The 19,573-nt window shown below is 39.8% G+C and overlaps 1 protein-coding gene across 3 annotated transcripts in view; it reads left to right on the forward strand.

The window, feature by feature from the left end:
* LOC142097879 (aldehyde oxidase 2-like) overlaps window positions 1-15,949 on the forward strand; it is a 108,225-nt gene extending 92,276 nt beyond the window's left edge. For all 3 annotated transcript variants that reach the window (XM_075180104.1, XM_075180106.1, XM_075180105.1), the window contains exons 22-27: window positions 1,386-1,460; window positions 3,655-3,707; window positions 7,721-7,841; window positions 9,758-9,823; window positions 10,337-10,525; window positions 13,201-15,949. In XM_075180104.1, the coding sequence (XP_075036205.1) occupies window positions 1,386-1,460; window positions 3,655-3,707; window positions 7,721-7,841; window positions 9,758-9,823; window positions 10,337-10,525; window positions 13,201-13,425 (729 nt within the window). In that variant the 3' untranslated portion in view covers window positions 13,426-15,949. The remainder of the gene's footprint in view (window positions 1-1,385; window positions 1,461-3,654; window positions 3,708-7,720; window positions 7,842-9,757; window positions 9,824-10,336; window positions 10,526-13,200) is intronic.
* The last annotated feature ends 3,624 nt before the right edge of the window (window positions 15,950-19,573 follow it).

Genomic DNA, 19,573 nt, shown 5'->3' on the forward strand with positions numbered 1-19,573 from the left:
CATGCTCAGCCAGGCCATGCCCCAGGATAGGTAATTTGCCGTTGAGAAAGTTTCCAAAGCACATTCTTGTCTTAAAATCTGAAGCTTCGATTCTGCAGCCAAATACAATAACAGAGTTTTGAATTGCAGATGAGACATCCTAATGAACGCTAAGATCTTGAGACTGCTTTTGACAGGAGTTCCCGGCTTCAGAAGTGTCACAGTTGTCTTTTTGAATGCGTTAAATAGGCTTGAGCACCCTTAGACAGCAGTAGTGATTTGACATGCAAACTGTCTTCATTTCTGTATAACCTCTGAGGTGATCTAGCCACTGTCATTACTTCTGAGGGATGCCTTTTACTAATTTGTGTATAGAACCGCTAATTTATATGCATGCAAAAATACATATATTAAAGAAAAACTCTGCATAGAACAAAACATTTAGCCTTGGGTGGAGTCCAAGTCCAAAGAGTTAAATAATATATGGAAGTTTACTTACCAAGTATGCATCCTTAAGCCTTCGTACCTGATCCCTTCGACGGTCCCACACAGTTCTGTTCTCCTACCACTCAGCCTCAGGTGTAGTTACCCTTTAAACAATATTTACACATGAAATAAAAATAGTCCTGATATCCCTGTCATCAACTATTTAAGAACAGATCTAAAAGTGATAGTGGGCAGGACTTTGAAGTGACGTTTTTACTTTGGTATATAAATGAAGTATATGTGCTGGCAAAAATGTCTCACAACACATATGCAAGGATGCATTTCAAAAAGAGGAATTGGTTTGTACGTGTGTGTGTCTGTCAGCAGACAAAGTGGCACATTTCTGCAAAGAATATATACTGTGTCTGCACATTTTGTGCGGTGTTATATGAGTAAATATCAGACTTATATAATTACAGATTATATAAATAACACCTAATGGTCTCCAAGATAATTGATGACTCATACTTCTTAATGCTTGTACACTATTAGCCTCATGCTAAGTTGGTGTAATTTGGGCGCAATGTATGTTCAAAAAAGGCGCACACAAAAATAGCGTGTCTATGCCCATATGCTGAGGCTTACGCATCTTTAGGTCAGCATATACACATTAATTGCGTGTGTTTGCATAAAGCGTGATGACTGTTGAGTGTATTCTCATGTTGTTAATACACAAGTCATAATCATATAATAGTCATAATGTCAACTGGTCCTAGCACTATCGCTCTTCCCAAACAGTCCTGGGGTGGTGGCTGAGGGGTAAATTAGAATATTGTTTTTTCATGGTGCAATATAGGTCCAAGCAAGCTATTGCATGCCTACAGCATTTAAGTATGCGGGCTGTAGAACTAAATACTTTAATTTGTTCTACAATATATTTTATGACAAATGTGATCATTTTTATTCTGATTTTGTGGTAGGGAGCATGTCAGACCCTTCTTGAGCGTCTACAACCAATCATCAACTTGAATCCAGAAGCCACTTGGAGGGAATGTGTAAGTTTATATTTATATGTATATAAAGTTACGAACGATCTCTCGGCTAAAGCCATGGGCCACTACTCCCTCCTGATTCTCCTCGACCTCTCAGCGGCCTTTGACACCGTTGACCACCCCCTCCTGCTTCACACCCTTCAGTCCATTGGCCTCTCTGGTACCGTCCTCTCCTGGTTCACCTCTTACCTTGCCGACCGTTCCTTCTCTTTTTTCACCTCTGATTCTCTCTCCCCCTCTTCCTCCCTTCCAGTCGGGGTCCCTCGGGGCTCTGTCCTTGGACCCTTACTATTCTCACTATACACCTCTTCTCTGGGTGCACTCATCAGCTCCTTCGGCCTCAAGTACCACCTTTATGCTGATGACACTCAACTCTACCTTTCCTCTCCTGATCTCTCTCCCTCCCTTCTCTCCAGGGTATCCGCATGCCTCTCTGCCATCTCCTCCTGGATGTCCTCTAGATTTCTTAAACTCAATCTTGCTAAAACTGAACTCATTGTCTTTCCTCCCTCTCGTACCTCCTTCCCCTCTGACCTCTCCATCACTGTTGACAACTCATCTATCTCCCCTGTTTCCCAACTCCGCTGCCTAGGTGTCATCCTCGTCTCCTCTCTCTCCTTTGCCCCTCACATTCACTCTCTCGCCAAATCCTGCCGTTTCCAGCTTCGCAACATTGCCCGCATTCGGCCATTCCTCTCCCAGGATGCCACCAAATCTCTCGTCCACTCTCTGTTTATCTCCCGCTTAGACTACTGCAACCTTCTCCTTATCGGCCTCCCCCTCTCTCATCTCGCTCCCCTTAGATCTGTACTTAATGCCGCTGCTAGGCTTATTTTCCTCTCTCGCCGTTCCACCTCTGTATCCCCACTCTACCAAGCCCTTCACTGGCTCCCCTTCCCCTACAGAATCCTTTTCAAGCTCCTCACTCTGACTTACAAGGCCCTCGCCAACTCCACTGCTCCCTACATCTCTAACCTTATCTCTATTCACACTCCCTCCCGCTCACTGTGATCGTCCAACGATCGTCGCCTCTCTTCCCCTCTGATTACCTCCTCTCACGCACGTATCCAAGACTTCTCCCGCGCCGCTCCCCTCCATTGGAACAAGCTCCCCCGCTCTATCAGAACTTCCCCATATCTGTCCTCTTTCAAACGAACATTAAAAACCCACCTTTTCCTTAAAGCCTTCCAGTCTCATGCCTAAACTCCCACCGGTCGGCTACCTATCTTTCTCATCCCTTCTTCCCTTCTCCCCCTTCCTCGACTCCGTCTCCGTTTCTCCCGTCTCTCCATCTCATCCATGTGTCTGTCTGTCTTCCCCTCCCTTTAGATTGTTCGCTCCTTTGAGCAGGGCTCTCCTACCTTCTGTTTCCATCACTTTTAACTGCGCTCTCCAGCTACTCAGCTCACCTCCTCTCAGTCCCTCTGCCCTCTGTCTCCTCTCGCTTCTCTCCCCTCAGTGACTCTCAACCTGTCATCCGTGCCCACCCTCTTGGGCCATAGTTACCTGCCTATACTCACTTTTCCCCTCCCTCCCTCTCTTTCATGCTGTGCCCGAGCCCCCAGAGTTATAGTGCTTACTGTTACTTGTACTGTGCTGTTTCACCTTGTACTGTGCCATTGTTTGTCCTTGTACGGCGCTACGGATACTTTGTGGCGCCCTATAAATAAAAATTAATAATAATAATAATAATAATAATAAAAGGACAAGTTAACCCGTGCATGATACTCATGCATTCTAGTCAAATCAAGCTACTTAAGGTGTTAAAAAGGTTCTTGTCATGCATTTGGGCCTAGCCCAGGCCTCCTCAGGGGAAGAGCGTTACTTCCCGATGCAAGCGCCCTTTTTAACGTGGTTTTGTCCACATGTCACCTCCTCATCATTTTTCTCCATCACCTCATCCTTCATCTTCATCGCCACATCCTTCATCAAGCTACTTAAGGTGTTAAAAACTCCCCACTGTCACCCCCGGCAACCACCAACCACTCCCAACTGTCACTTCTCCTTCAAGAAATATATAGGTCAGTGTATAACTCTGCCCAGCAGGTGGCGCTGCAGCTTGGTGTTTTTTTTTTCCACACACGCCACTAGGCATTTATATAGTAGATGATCAGACTGTGAGGGTGATTGAAACATTCATTATGTCAGAGGATTATGTCACACATTTACTGAGACACCTCTTGTCTGCTTTACATAGATACAAGAAGCTTTCCGCCACAGAATCTGTCTTTCAGCAGCTAATCACTACAGGTAAATGAACCTTGCATATCTTTGCATCAACAGATGTTGGTTTATTGGTTGTCTTGTATTTGCATGTGTAATTTGATTTCTGTAATTTATGTGACTGATGCAAGGATGTGATGAATACACACATAGCTGACATGTAGCAAACACCATATTATGAGAAATGGTATAAAAACCTGACCTAAAAAAAATCAGACATAAAAACAGGCATGATTAAGCGAAAATGGGCAATATTGATGTAGCAAGAATCCATGGTGCCCGGAGCAAGCACATGGTAAGCCTCCCTTACCCAGTACTAGGGGAGAGGCGTAATCATCATGTCGGGGCAAGTTGAATTGGAAAAATAAAAAATCTTAAATGACATACAGGGAACCTCTTTTGCCAGATGATATATGAAGATTTTTTTTTTTTATCAGTTTTATATTTCACAAATGTCCTGAGTGAGAGAGATAATAATATACATTTTTCAATAGTCCTTTTAACAAAGACATAGGTTGTTAATACAGTGAATAACAGAGAACCACTCTTATAACATCCCGAAGCGCAGGATCTTACAAAAGAAAGGAAAGATTCTCTGGCGACTAGTCATTGTCTGCAGCCATGGAAAATGCAAGGCAATATATACTTTTATCAACTTGGTGTGGCTGCAGGCATAATATTGAAATGATTTGGAGCTTTTTTAGGGGAAATAAACATAATGGAACATTGTGGGAAACAAGTTTAAGTGTCATTGTGTCTTGTATGTTTGTCATTCTCATGTAAGATCGAGTTTCCTTGTGTCCGCAACAGATTACAGAGAGCACCCTTGTGACTGCCGTTAATACAAAGAGCATCCTTGTGATCACTATACAATACAGAACGCATCCTTGCGACAGCCACACAATACAGATCCCCCCAGCCATATCATGCTCCCCACCAGCCATTTAATGCCCCTTTACCTAGCCATTGCATACTTACTGTACTTACCTGTGCTACTGACTGTGTTGCGGACATCCATTAAGGTGTTAGTTTACTTCAGAGTGACAGGAAAGCTCTTAGATAGCAAGATAAGTGTTACCTTAACCCTCGAGACTAAGAGCTCTGTGGCCCACACTCTGCAAGACATGAATTTTCATGGATTGCTCAATGGCGGGAGCTGCCGAGCAACCTGCATTGTCCTTACCCCACCCATACCGGCTAAAGAAAACAACACATTTTTATAAAAAAAATTCAAGAATGACTAAGAAAAATCTAAAAAATTATATAACACGCTTAATTATTTCCCAGCTGAATGTATTATGCCCATTAAATGCACTCAGAAACATGCACTCTTATTCGATATAATATGACATGTGACATGGTTTTCTGTAAGCGCAGCATAACGTTAAACCCTTTATATACAGAATATATTACACTTATTTATTAAACATTCCATGACTGAAGATTTGCAGTGGCAGATGTAGTGCTTGATGGAACTGTAAAGGTCCCAATGGTGGCCTGGTCTGATGACCTTTCCTGGGTAGCTGGTGGGTACAGCACTCACAAACCTGGAAGTCTCCCCACTGAATACTTGGGTGTTTAATGCAGTGCAAAGTCAAATACATTTTTGGGTGTCAGACATGAAATAATGGAATCACATTTAAACTCCTTCTCCTCCAGCACACAAGCATAACGGTTGCAATGATGTGTAAATACACAAACGCCAAACTCCTCCAGCACAGTTCTTTATCACAATAATTTCAGTGTAGTGTAAAGTTACATACCAGCTTCTGCTGGGAACAGTAGTACCACAGTCATTCACAGGTTTACAGCTTGCTCAATTTGCCAGATCTGCAGGCATACTGTTGGTAATCTCACAGCTTCTCTAGTACATCCATCCCAATATCCAGGATCTCTCCTTTTTGTGAGGTACAGCCATCCCCTCATCCAGGAATTCTTCATCCCATTTCAATGCCTTATTCCTGTGGTGCCAGTACCGGCACCCTCCTACCTCAATGAGGCCCGTTCCTTTCCTCTTCAGTAGCCCTCCTGGTGACCTCACCTGCAATAACTGGGGGTGGGGCCAGATTGTAACAATGCCAATGTTGCAGAGCATCCAGCACACTAGCAAACCCAAGGCATTTTTCAGTGCACAGTGAGTGCCTTTCATAAATGACCTCCATACTGTATAATATGTTGAACAATGTTTAAGTTGGGGAAAATCTCTTTGGAATCTTTATTATACATTATTTTTCATACAAAATAAACATTCATTGCTGTAAAGAAATAAGAAAAAGAAAAGAAATGAGAACAGTGATAGTGGGAAGGAGGGGAGCCAAGAGTAGACCATTCAGAAAGGTACATGATTTAGCAGTACACACTTTGTTGTATCACAAATGTTAATATTAATATTAATTCTTATTGGAATAGCTAGAAGACTTATTGGAAGAGTCACCATGGAATGTATGCTAGAGGTGCTAAGAGATAAAAATAATAAATGCCATAAACATGTTAAGTAGAAATTCACAATAAAATTCTGGCCTGTTTAATCAGTAAAATAATTATATGCAGCTCTTTGCCTTAATTTGTAATGTAGGGAATGTGCATAACATCATATGGAAAGAAAATAATGATGTCTGTTTAGCAGTAAAATGTTCCACCACAGTGACCACATACATCCCCTGCTTCTGTCACTGTGGTTTAAGAGCTCATACTCACTTAATTTTCTAGAGTTCTATGGACAGGATAACCAATAGAGTAGGATAGAACAGGGTTATGTATTGCAGAACAAGAATAATAATTGACAGTCTTATGTGTATTTCATATAACACAATACTCAACTTTGAGAGATCTTCCAGGCATACAATTCAATGTAAAAGTAATATATAATCCATTTCTAATTTATTCATTGGTATAATTACATTGTAGTCCTCAAAAAAGAGATGTCATCTGGATACACATAGGTGGATGTGACCTGTACTTGAAGATGCGTAACAAGTGGCCAAGCACTCCAAACCTCAAACTTTGGTTTCTAATTTTTATTTGGCAATACATGTTTTTTCCCAGGTGCAAAAAAAATATTTTCTTCCAATTAGCCTTTTAACGTTACCATTCAGAATTATTCGTTATTTTTATATCTCTAAAATGAAATGTATATCTCAGGGTGTTTTAGGGGGCTGATTCAATTCTGCCGAGAATAACACGGCGTTGGCAGTTTTACCGTTAATACAGTAAAACTGTGCATAATTACCCTTAATACGGTAATTTCAACTGTGGATTTCTACTTGCGGCTCCCTGAGCTGAGAGATGAAATCCAGGTTAAAATTACCGTATTAACGGTAATACTGTTAACGACGCGCTATACGCAGCAGAATTGAATCGGCCCCCTAGGAGTGCTTACACTAGTTAAATGTAACTAAAAGTAACAGTTTATTATGTAAGTAATGAAAAAAAAAACTATTGAAAAAAAAGTAGAAGTGGAAAATTGTTATTTAAAGACATAGGGCCTGATTCATTAAGGAAAGTAAATAAAAAAAGAAGAGTAACTTTGCACCTTGGCAAAACCATGTTGCATTGGAGGGGAAGGTAAATTTGAAATGTGATGGCAGACTTATAGTTGGGATAGGGCATGTCCTAGATCAGTTTTAAATTTCAGTGTAAAAATAAACCTATCGAGTATTTTTGTGCTACACGAAAAGCAGCTAGTATTTATCTTATGTGCAAAATAATAAACTAATTTGCATCCTTTGCATTGTAACATGGTTTTGCTCTCTTTAGTGACTCAGGCCCATAGCTTGCAAGATGTTACCTGACAAAAGTACAAGTGGGGGTCTTTGAAATAAATGTACACAATTCTGGTATTCTTGGGAGAAATTAATTAGCAATGTATTTGGTATTTGGTAAATATTTATCATAAACGAGGTTGTGGAACTATGATCTATATGATTCATGCAATGCACTAGAATAATAAGGTGAGCCACATTTTTTGTGTTGCTCATCAAAGGAAGTTGCTATGTTTGGAGTGCTTTTTCTGAGTGAGATGATAGAGTTTTTATTTATAGGGTTCCTGACCCAGTCACACTATCAGACTGTGGACTGAAAAAAGGAACAGAAAGTCCAAATTTTATATTTGGAGCAGCATGTACTGAAGTGGAGTTAGACTGTCGCACAGGACACCACAAGGTACAATGTCTATTATGTTTTTCCAAGATATGAGGGTTTCAACTGCAACATTTGAACATATTAGTGAGTAGTGAGTGCCTATTGTATTTGCTAGTTTAATCCTTAAAGTGGGTGGGTTTGGCTTTGAGCATGTGAATGGGTTAAAACAAATCTGTAGCATTAGACGGTTCAAATGCTTATTGCAACCTATAGCCAATCATAGCATTATGATGTTTATAACACAAAATAGTGTACAATGGTGTACAATTACTTTGACTTTATTCTCTTCCTCATAATTTTGGGTATGTGATACTGCGAAAAACATGCACTAGTAGTGATGTGCCACACAGATAAATAATGGGTAAATACATCCATATATCTCTTCTACTTTATGCTACAAACTAGTAAGAAACTTTTGTAATTTTCTTTTCTATCCCCTTTCAAAACACTATTACCGAGGCTTCCTTATAAACCTGTAAGAATATTGCTGAGTTTGTCAGCTCCCTCTTTTTTGTTATCAATGTAGTAGACTTTAGTGACACACAGATGCCTTGAACACCCACATGTTTCAGCCTTGGCAACCTGGCATTAAACAAATAATATTTAACAGCACCTGGCTGGCAAGCATGCCCGTTTTTATGGGCAGGCATGGTGGGCCATTTTTATTGGCAGGTGTAGCACAAGGTTCCCCCAGATGCTATAAAGAAGAGGTGATGCTGCCTATTATAAAGTTTTATACAGGCTACAGCTGTGTTTTATGTACCTAGTGGGGCTCATTAGAGTTAGGAGCAAATTTGCACTTTGGCAAAATCAAGGGGTGGCAAATTTAAAATGTGCATAGAGATTTAGGGTTGGGCGGGGGCATGTCCTAGCTCAACTCTAAACTGTAATGCAAAAATAAAGCTGTCAAGTATTTCTGTGCTATATGCAAATACAGCCATTATTTCCTGTGCATGCAAAAAATAAAATAAATGCATTTGCACCACTAGCATTGTAACATGGACTGACCAGGAGCAAATTTTGCTGTCAAAGTCACCGGATATTGTCGAGTTGCACAAATCGCCGTATAATACATTTACCCCCAGATATCAGTCTGAAGACAATGCAACTACTCTATTATTGTTGAACTGAACAATGTAAATAGCTGTTTGCATGCTTCAATTCAAACCAGCTAATGTCAGGCCAGTGCCATGGAAACAGGCATGGTTGCACACCATAACCAGTCCATGACAGAGGATCAACAGATTTCAACAGTTTAAGGTACCTGTTAGATGTTTTCGACTGGAGAGAGTGCCTACCCAATCATATAGGCTAGTTAAGGTGATCTATTCTCTAAACGGGACCCTTCCTTTAAGTATGGGCCAGGATTTGGTGACACATTTTGGAGTTTTACCCTGGGAACCAGAGCTCTTTTTTCTTGCACAGAACAGACTGTTAGTGGCGAGTTTCTGTTGCATGTGCGCAACCAGCATCATAGAACTTATCAATGATTGCATGACGTGACCTCTGGCAGCTCTGTGAATAGTGTGCATATGTAACTGTTTCATGAGGCTACAATGCATACACTAAATTGTCAAACAGTTTCAATACAATGTTAATGTATTAGGATAACAGATGCTTTTTAATTATATGGTGAATAAATAAACTGTATAGCAATATGCTTATTTTCATGTTTGCACAGTGCCCAGTGTGAACATTCACCAAGAGTTGTGTTCTCCAGTATCTGGCCCTTACTAATACATAAGGCAGATGTGCAAAGGACCATAGTTTTCCATGTCTAGCCATAATCAAAGTAGTATGCAGAGAGAAAATGTAGGAAAGGTGACAGTACTCCAGAATGCCCTATATTATCACACTAGTGGCACATAGCTAAAAATAGACCTTTTGCCTCTTCTTTTTCTCAGTTAATGTCATAAATGCTTTTGTTTTCCCCACAGAATCTAAGAACAGATATTGTTGTTGATGTTGGTTCCAATATCAATCAGGCTGTGACAATTGAACAGGTTGGTAAAAACTGCTATAATATAGGAAGCATAGAAACTAGCAATATGGTTATGGACTACACATGCCACAGTTTTAATTGGAGAGCCTGTTTCTATTTAATAGGCTGAACTTGATGGACCTGTGTTTATGTACTATGAATTGCTCTGAATAAAAAGGTTTATTGAAAATAGATTAAAAAAGTATTTTATAGTGTCAAATTGGAATTAAACAATTTGATTAGGTCGTTTCTTTCACCCCAACTATCTTTCCCTTCATATTTTTTCCTAACATGTACCGCTATTTATTCATATTTACTGCATTTGTCACTCAATTAGCAACGAAGAACCAACGTTCAAACTCAAACACTCCATCAGCATTTACCAGGCTATCTCAACTTCACTTACTTAACAGACTAGATTGTTGAATGTTCTGATGGACCTCCCTGCCTGACCTGTCTGGAAATCAACTGTGATTTATCATGTTTGATTTCGTAGAAATCATAATATTATATCTTTGTGTATTCTGTCTGATAGGTCAAAAATGCATTTAAACAAGGGCTTGGACTTTACACAGATGAAGATTTTAAATACTGTTTGCAATTGCCCCTTAAAAGTGCACAGTCCGACCAAGCAGAGACTGTGAGCAGCAGCAAGGAACCTGAAGAGCTCAATGTAACTCTGCTTTCATCATCATCCAATCCATTTGTGGGATGTTCTCCCAAGGCAAGTTGGAACAACATTTTAGCTACACAATGCAAAATACAAATAAAATGTATTTTCAATCAGACACATGTTCAGCAAACAAATTCAAGCAAACATTTCACACATGTATGATTTGTTTCATAATTAATATGACTATATATTTAACCAGTGGTCAAAGTGGAAATTTAGAAGTGGCAGTATGGAAAATGTAAGTGAATGGAATTTGAGTGTTACAATGAAGACAGTAGAAAAAGTGATGGTATGGCATTCCACTATGACCAGTGCATTTACCAATATAAATACAAATAATTGATATAAAGGTCTCTCCAACAGAACTGTCTCCACAACACATTTATTTGTGAAGTCTTCTTTATTCTTGAACATAATGAAACATTCTGTATATACTGTGGCAAAGAAGCATATTTGCCACAGTTCCCCTATAAGGGAACTGTTAAAAACACAGCCAGTCTGCAGCAGCAGGCTGCAGGCAGGGTTAAAGGTTCCCTGGGATCCTCTTTTAGCATACACACACACAGGTGTTCCACATGGGTGTAATTGGTTTGCTGTGATTTGTTGTGTGGGTGGGACCACCGATGCCACTAAGTGGCCGGCTTGCAGACAGGGAAGTAATGTCTAGCCAGATGTAGGTGGTGGGGATTTTTGTGTACTGTTACTGGATATGATTGCTGAGCCAGCGGTGGAACTGTTTACCATCCTGACAACTGCTAATAAACAGTTAAATGGTTCAGCATACCTGTGTCAGATTCCTGTGAATGCTGTACTTTGTCACATTTGGTGTCATCGTGGGATCTGTAGGACAGCTAAAACACAGCCGTCCTCCCAGCCTCCAGACGCAAGTGTGGTGAGCGGAGTCAGTTAAAAACCACTATAATACATCAAGCTGTTGTAATGCTTTGTTTTGCTGTGAAGAGACAAACCTTTATACTGGGAACTGATTAGCAGCTGGTTTGGTTGCAAAAGAAAGCAAAAGTTAAACACTGCTGGTCATTCTCACAATACATAAGACATTGCATGCACAACCTATACATGTCTACAAACCATTTGCTAGCATGATCTTTTTGCCTTGTGCCCCCACCCCCAAACATGAGTTGTATTACACTTTTTAAGTATCACTTCTTTGTATATCTGTTTCTTAACTTAAATTTTTATTATCCTAATACTGTAGTATGTGACTGTCTACTGTGCTAATTTCTTAATTTACTTTATTTTAATTTTGTATTTTGCATTCAGTGATGGTTAATTAACAGCTTTTTTAATATGTAGTTTTTTTTTTCTCTTCTTTTGCATTGTGTACATGGCTTTAATTCATCTTACAGTTTGTATATACAATGTCATGTATGGAAACAGTAGAATTTTATAAAATAGTATAAAGCAATGGTAATGGTATATTTAAAACTGCATGTAATTTCAGAAGTAGAAAAATGATCATTTAACTTGTTGGTAACTCTGAATAGCCAGGGGTTCTTAACATTTTTAAGCTAAATGATGTGCATGAATCAACTCTGCCTCTAATTTTAGTAATCTGTTTTCTTTCAATTACTTTTCTTCTATATATTATTGCATAAAGTGTATTGAAGAGGCAAGTTTCTGTTAACACTTCAGGGGCTGCATGGGCTGCCCCTTTATCCTTTAAAAGGTCTGCACATTACCCTTGATCTCAGTAATAACATTAAACAATACATTTAATCAAAAAAAGAGACACATATGTAATACCATATCAGTAGGTAATGGTGTGTTACTTGCTGTTCTAAAGTATATACAATGCGAGGAACCGGTTAAAAGGTCTATACATCTAATAAATTGGTTTATATAAAGAGCTTGTAATAACATTCACAAATAATCATGCAAAAGATTCAGGAGTTTATCATAACAGATGACCGTTGAGATAAGGTTGTGATCATGGGAGATATATTTCTCCCCACGCCTCAGATTTTCTATTAGTAATCCTACTGAATGGCAACTAAGTCATCCTCATTTAGCTACCTATTGTAGAAAATGACTGCTAACAAAGAGCAATAGTTTGAACATTACTGTATGGCAATTGTAAACACAATGTTAAATATGTCAGGCCTGTTAAGGTATGGGAATTTTAAACATTTGTAGATATTAATAATAGCGTTATATAAGGCAACTTGTGTTTGTGGTTTAGTGGTTCTTAAGGAACCCTTGATAGAGCATTCTCCTTATATTGGTATACCGTAAGAGAGGACACCTCCCAATTTTTTTTCATGAAAAATTATTTTAACATTATATCACAATGTACTATTTTAGTTTAAATGAATAAAGCAGGTCACAAAATTCATATTCCTTCACAGCAAAATTAATTTTGTGCTACAGACTTGATGCTGAGGCATCACAAAAGTGGATATAAATTCCATAATAAATGTTATCTTACTGGTGGTATTTTGATGACTAATATTATTTTGTCCCACAAAATTTTTGCTGATACTTAAACAATTATTTTAACAACAGATATGTGTCACCAATTCTGTGGACAAAATTTAGAATCAACAAATGACACTTCATATTATCTTGATATTATTAAATAGCTGAAAATGGTTCTAACACTGAAATTTAAACATGTTTTGCAATAAACAGAGTTGGCATAAAAGTATTTGCTTATGTACATTAAGTATTTTATAGTACTAAACTCTGCCTTTTTTTTTTATTTTCAGGCTGTTGAAGAGGTATCGACTTTTCTTGGTTCCTCTGTGTTTTTTGCTATAAAGGATGCCGTTCTGGGTGCCCGACATCATATAGGTCTGCCTGGAACCATCTTACTTCCTGTCCCAGTCAGGCCTCAAGATATCCGGTTATCTTGTGGCAACCACTTGATGGAAACGGAACAGACTTCAGATAAAGAGGAATTGACTGTGCAAAACCATGTAGCAGAAACTTGATTTTGTAAATAATCATTAAAAGCACCATGACCTGTATAGGTTATTTATGGCACCTACAAAAATAGGCTGCATTCTAAAATTGGTGACTAGGTTCATGGAAAGTACTGTCTGAGCAAATATTACTTTACATAAAGGGTGGTGGATTCATGGTTTACCCTTTCACCAGAGGTGATAAAGGCTAATACTGTCAAGGTTTTTTTAATTGAAAAGCAAAATGACATTTATTAGAATTTTCACAAATAATGTTTCAAATTACCACCCAACAGTATAAATACAGTTTTTTCATGTGGTGCTCAGCTGTCTCAAAGACAGTCAAGGGTGGTGTAACATAGTCTTCAAACTAGCACCTTTCCAGCTATGAATAATTTCACAGCTCTACAGTAGTTGGAAGAGCCTGGTGTCTTAAAATGTTGCTTGAGACAGGGTCTGCTCAAATATAATTTAATCAATTGGAGAACATTTTTATTTGTACACGTTTTTAAAACCACTCCAATCATCCTGTCCATTTTACTCATAGAAATGAATAACTTAACATGGCGTGAAAATGTTACACAAAGTGGCACATCAATAATTTACATTTAAATTAAAATTACTTTACAATATAATACAACAACAGTACAATTTCTTGCAAACCCAAATTGCACTTAGTGCCCCATGTTTGTTATATTATTATTTACTTCAGGCTTTCGAGTTAAGGGTGTGACTTGAACTTTGGGGGCCTCCATAGTAAAATTTTGAAGGGGCTCCTTAGGTTTCACGCTTCCTCGGCTTCTGTCCCCTCACTTTCCAAGATGCCAGCCTTCTCATTCTCTGCTCCGCTCTGCACACAATATCCCTTGCAGTGTTAGCGATCAGTTGGCAGTGAGCTCATTAAACAAACCACCAGGGGCAGGCTGAGCTGGGGGTATCTGCCTCACAGTCTGGTCCCTTAGTGGGCTACCTTGGGCTGGGTCACCTGCATTTTTTTCTTTTAAAATTTAATAGGCTACTGAGTCGAGTCTTGCCCCCCCGGCTAATATTTGCTAGTCCTCCCCAGCTGACCACAAAGGGTATCAAGGCCCAGATCTGCACAGATGGCAGGAAACAGCGCAGGGGGATGCCTCAGCCACAGGACCCTACAACAGCTGCTACAGCAGAAGTTACATCCTTCGTCACAGGGTTGTCAAGTACCAGGGGTAGTATACAAATGCAGATGATTGCAAAGGAATTGAAAAATGATTCAGATACATAATATTACAGTTCCAAAAATACATACAGAAAACTTTTATCTTTAAGAATATTTGACCAGCCATACACCCTAATGGAAAGCATGTGATCACATGATCACAATTTGTGTGATCACATGATTTGAATGACTACCGCTTGGACTAGCATATGTGATTTGTCTGTCACAATTCGATTTGCTTTTGCATAATATGTCTATCTCACCTCTTTTAAGAAATAATAAATTAAAAAATAAATAAATATTTAGATTTTACATTTTAATAAACAACAAACAAATTTAGGCTATGAATATTGCATTTTGTTCTTGCATGCAGGAAAAATACTGTCTGCTGTTGCATGTAGCTCAGAAGTACTGGATAACTTTACTTTAACACTGTGATTTAGGATTGAGCAAGGATGTGACCCCCTCCCAGTTCTAAATATTTAGGCACAAATCTGCCTCTCCCCTACAGTGCAACATAACTTTGTCAATCTCTAGCTGAATTAACTATAATTAAATCAAGCCCATAGTTATGACCTACTGTCTAGCTCTACAATGCTGAGAGACATTATTTGTGCATGCGAATAGATTGTTTTTTTGCTTAATGATGAGCTGATAAATTGTATAACACCCTTTACTCATGGAAAGGCCTTACAGGGGATCTTATCCAATAGGGCTGGGGCTGTGTGAATAAAATACCTTTAGTATAATGAAAACACAATCTACGGCACCAGCTACTGTGGTACTTTTATTTAACCTGAAATTCTGTTGTGTGGACAGGGGCAAGTACACCCAGGCACAGGTACAGGTGATGGGACCAAAGATAAACAACATTTTTAAAACTGTTATGGAAAATATTTGCCTTGTTCCATATTTGGACTTGGATTTATGCACATTTCACAGGTGGAATTTCGCCCTAACTATACCCTGGGGTAAATTTATCAAGTTGCGCGTTTGAAAAAGTGGAGATGTTGCCTATAGCAACCAATCAGATTCTAGCTGTCAATTTGTAGAGTGTACTAAACAAATGATAACTAGAATCTGATTGGTTGCTCTAGGCAACATTTCCACTTTTTCAAACCCGCTGCTTGATAAGTTTACCCCCCAGTCTTACCCTAACCATACAGCAGAATGAATGTATCGTTGTTGTTCCAGCTCTAGTTGGATAGAATATAGATTCAGCGAAATGCATACTTGATTAGTAGCTCCTGGCTCAAATTACCTTTATTTATATGGAAGGAGTAAGGGTGCACTTACTTTTTTACACATGGTTTCTTCATGTTAGCTTACTTTTTGTTGAATAAATACAAACAAAACAGACTGAAATATGTTATGTGTTATTTGTCACAAGATTATTCCTTATTGTACCCTGATTTGTAAAAACACAGATCCGAAAGAGTGTGTATCTACCGTTTGACATGACTGAACAAGAAAAGCGGTAATCCATGGAATGGTGAAGCAAATTCGGAACTCACAAGCTGAGTTGCTCGAACCTTTAAGATACATTCTGTTCCACCACAACTCTTTTGCCATGATTTCTCTCATCTCTACTACAGACCCTCATACATACATTATATCCTATTGGAAATTGCTGCTAGCTATGGCTTAATTACATTGCACCACACAACCTCTCCAAGCCTTTCTCCTATGAGAATTTACTAGACTGGTTAACTGACAGTAGGTATAGGGCAAGCCTTCATCATTTGCCTAAGTTAACATTTTTCATGGAATACCACAACATATCTCTCATGGTACATCCCACACACCTCTGGCGCAGGGACTTCCACCTACTCATCTGCGCCTGCTTTGTACAATTTTCCTGGCAACATTGACAAAGCAACAGCTTCCACATTTCTTGAACCAGGCCTGTTTTTCAAGCTGAAATCACACACTGCTAGGGCATGCTTCATCACATCTTTTCTGGCGATGATCTGTAACAACTCTTGTTCTCTAGACAGGATCTCAGGCTTTGTATCAACAGCTCACCTTTTTCACTATCTGCTCTGAGGACTAAATGGTGACTTCCTCACTAAGGTTTGATCTCTAACAGGAACCATGTAAAAGAAACATTCTCCTGTTTGATCTCTCACAGCAGCTGTGTATAAGAAGGTGATGGGTGGTCAGAGCCCATACAGCACAGCTTCTGAACGATGGGGCCTTGTGTAAATGCTCCCTGTAGTAGTTGTTTTATACAGCTCCCATCTACATTGCTACTCACCATGCATATTTTTCTTACTACTTGGTGTATCAATTTGTCTAGTCAAATATGCAATCCACTTCTCCCCGGACTCTTGAAAGGTGTTTCTCAGCTTGTATAGGAGATCAATTGCACCTTCTGTCACTGACAATTCTATTTCTAGTGCTTCCAGGTAGACTTGAGTGATTGTTTGTAGCCCATCAGATTTTCCAACATTCTCTGGCATTTTAATGGCTCTGGAAATTTCACTCTTCAACGTACAGGGACACTGCATCTCTCCAAGTTGCATATGCCTTCTCCTCAGCCAGTATAATGCTATTGATGAGTATACAGTACTCTTCATGAGTAACCCTGACATTTTTGCCAGATTTAGGGCTAGATTACTAAACTGTGGATGAGAAACCTCAAAAGTGCTCATGCTATGAGGCCCTTCATCTGAGGAAAAATTAGATACATCCCTTCATGCTCTGTAATCTCTGACACACACTACACTCAAACAGAAATAACAGACAACAATAAAACCAAAAAATACCAAATGACCAAAAAATGTATAATCACACAAATAATAAATGCCAAATGGCTGATATTTTCTGCATATTCACCTTCTACCCCTTGTAGAAGAAAGATACATACTTAATACCTGAAATAAGACACGGACACAATTTTCATTTTTGGCAACCTAACTTCACAGTTTTAATTGTATAAATGATGCTGGTGAAGAAAGCAATGCAAGTTTAACTACCAAGCTAATACTATACAATAAAACAGGGACGGCCAACTGACCCATAAACCCAGGTGCTAACTTACGGCATCAGGGAGACCTCTTCTGGTCTCAAAGGGCACATTCACTGAAACACTGCCTAGGGCCTTCGCAGAAAGGACCCTAAGAGAGGCATAGACCGAAGAGGGAAGCATCTGACGGCCAAACATAAACTTGTGCACTGCTTTTCTACTAAAGTTGTGTTCCTTTAACAGACATACAGCCTGTCACCACCTCACCTGAGAATCTCCGCCAAAGAACTAAAAGTGCGGGCTATAAAAATACCCAATCCATCATCCCTGAGATGCACCCCATCGGGTCTATAAAGAAAATGTAATCAAAGGGTGTATTATCACACACCTAACTTCATGATAACTTTGTCCATTACCATTCTACCATTCCACTATGGGCACCTTTCCAACTTAACTTAGGGATGATATTGCACCAGCAGATCATTCGCTGGCCAGCTATCGGCTGAGCTGAAAATTTGCTATAATGTGTAAAATGAGCCCAATCTATTTACCCTTACCCAAGTCGTTACCCCCTAAATGAATTACTAAAAAATCTGCGGCTTGATCCCTGGCAATCATGTTAAATCCTAAATCCTTGAAACTGGGCCAGCATATTCCCCTCCTGCCAATCCACTTAATATCCACCAAGATGGTAAATAAGGAAAATGTCCGCGCTAAGGAATGTCTGGCAGTCCAGTTGAATGAGTGGCCAACAAACCAAACTTGGATGGGCTTCGAGAAATCATCTGTCATTTAGAATATGTCCAGAATGCTAAATATGAAAAGTGGCTATGAGCAATCGCAACAACATGAACAAAATTGAGATGCATCTATGAAAGCAAGGCAGGCCTAATCCAGTGTGAAAGCATGGGCAGGCAACCCATATGAAGGTAAAAAACGTAAAGAACCTAAAAATGTTATGAGGCCCGTCAACTGAGGAAAAATTAGGTTCATGCCCTCACCTCCAAAGGAGTCCAAAGTCTCTCCCTGTTGTGGTTTCACCTGGGTCTGATAGTAAGGTAGACAGCAGTACACAGTTCCTTAATCTCCCACCAGGTCCCATGTTGCGGACAAATCATCCCACCCAGTTGGAGTGGGGCTTTATGCTGCCCTGTGTCATAAGATGAGACAACAATAAAACTGGTCCACTCCTGTGCACACATCCATGGTAGGAGAGCTGTAGTCCTCCATTTCTTGGGTGCCTTGTCCGTCCTCAAATGCTCAACTGCAAATAGTCCCTTGGCACGTACTCTGTTTCTGGAGATCACGCTCCCCTCCCATACATACCCAAATGAAAACTGCCCAGGGGCAGGAAAACTGTGGGGCTCCCTGTCCGGTTCCTTCTCCTAAAGATCTAATCCCCCCTCACCCAAACACTCAAGTGACAATTGCCCAGTGGCAGGCAAATGTGGGTTCTCCATTAATTCTTTGCTGCTGAGGAATCCTCTGTCCCTTTCCCAAACCACTTGTGGGTGCCCATGTATGCATTATGGGTTGCATCTCCCCTCCCCCGCTACCACATCCACCTGTTGCACTACTTCCCTCGCCTATTTAGGTACATCAGGGCATTGTAGATTCTCATTGGACCCAGACATGTTCTCCTGGCAGCAAATAAGAGTGGATAGTCCAGTGCAGGCCTCTGGTATGGGGTCCTGGGTCCCCAGATTTGAAGCTAGATTGCGGTGCTTCAAAGCTTGTGGGGCTGATGATTCTTGCTGTGCTGGTGCCCTCTCAGTCAACATCTCCTCATCTGCCAGTTCTGCATAGGGAAAGGTGTAGGAGTAATTTTCCTTGGTCCCCATGGTAGGGGCCCCTGACATGACAATTCCTTTATCCTCTCCCATTAATTCTGTGATACAGTCTGTAATCATGATTTCTGCTGAAATCATATGTTGAGCAAGTTTATGTACATCATTTGAACCAGAGAGCACACATGTGGTATCCTGCATTACTTCATTGGATAAAACATTTTCAGA

The sequence above is a fragment of the Mixophyes fleayi genome, chromosome 7, assembly GCF_038048845.1.
Source record: "Mixophyes fleayi isolate aMixFle1 chromosome 7, aMixFle1.hap1, whole genome shotgun sequence".
Lineage (NCBI taxonomy): Eukaryota > Metazoa > Chordata > Amphibia > Anura > Limnodynastidae > Mixophyes > Mixophyes fleayi.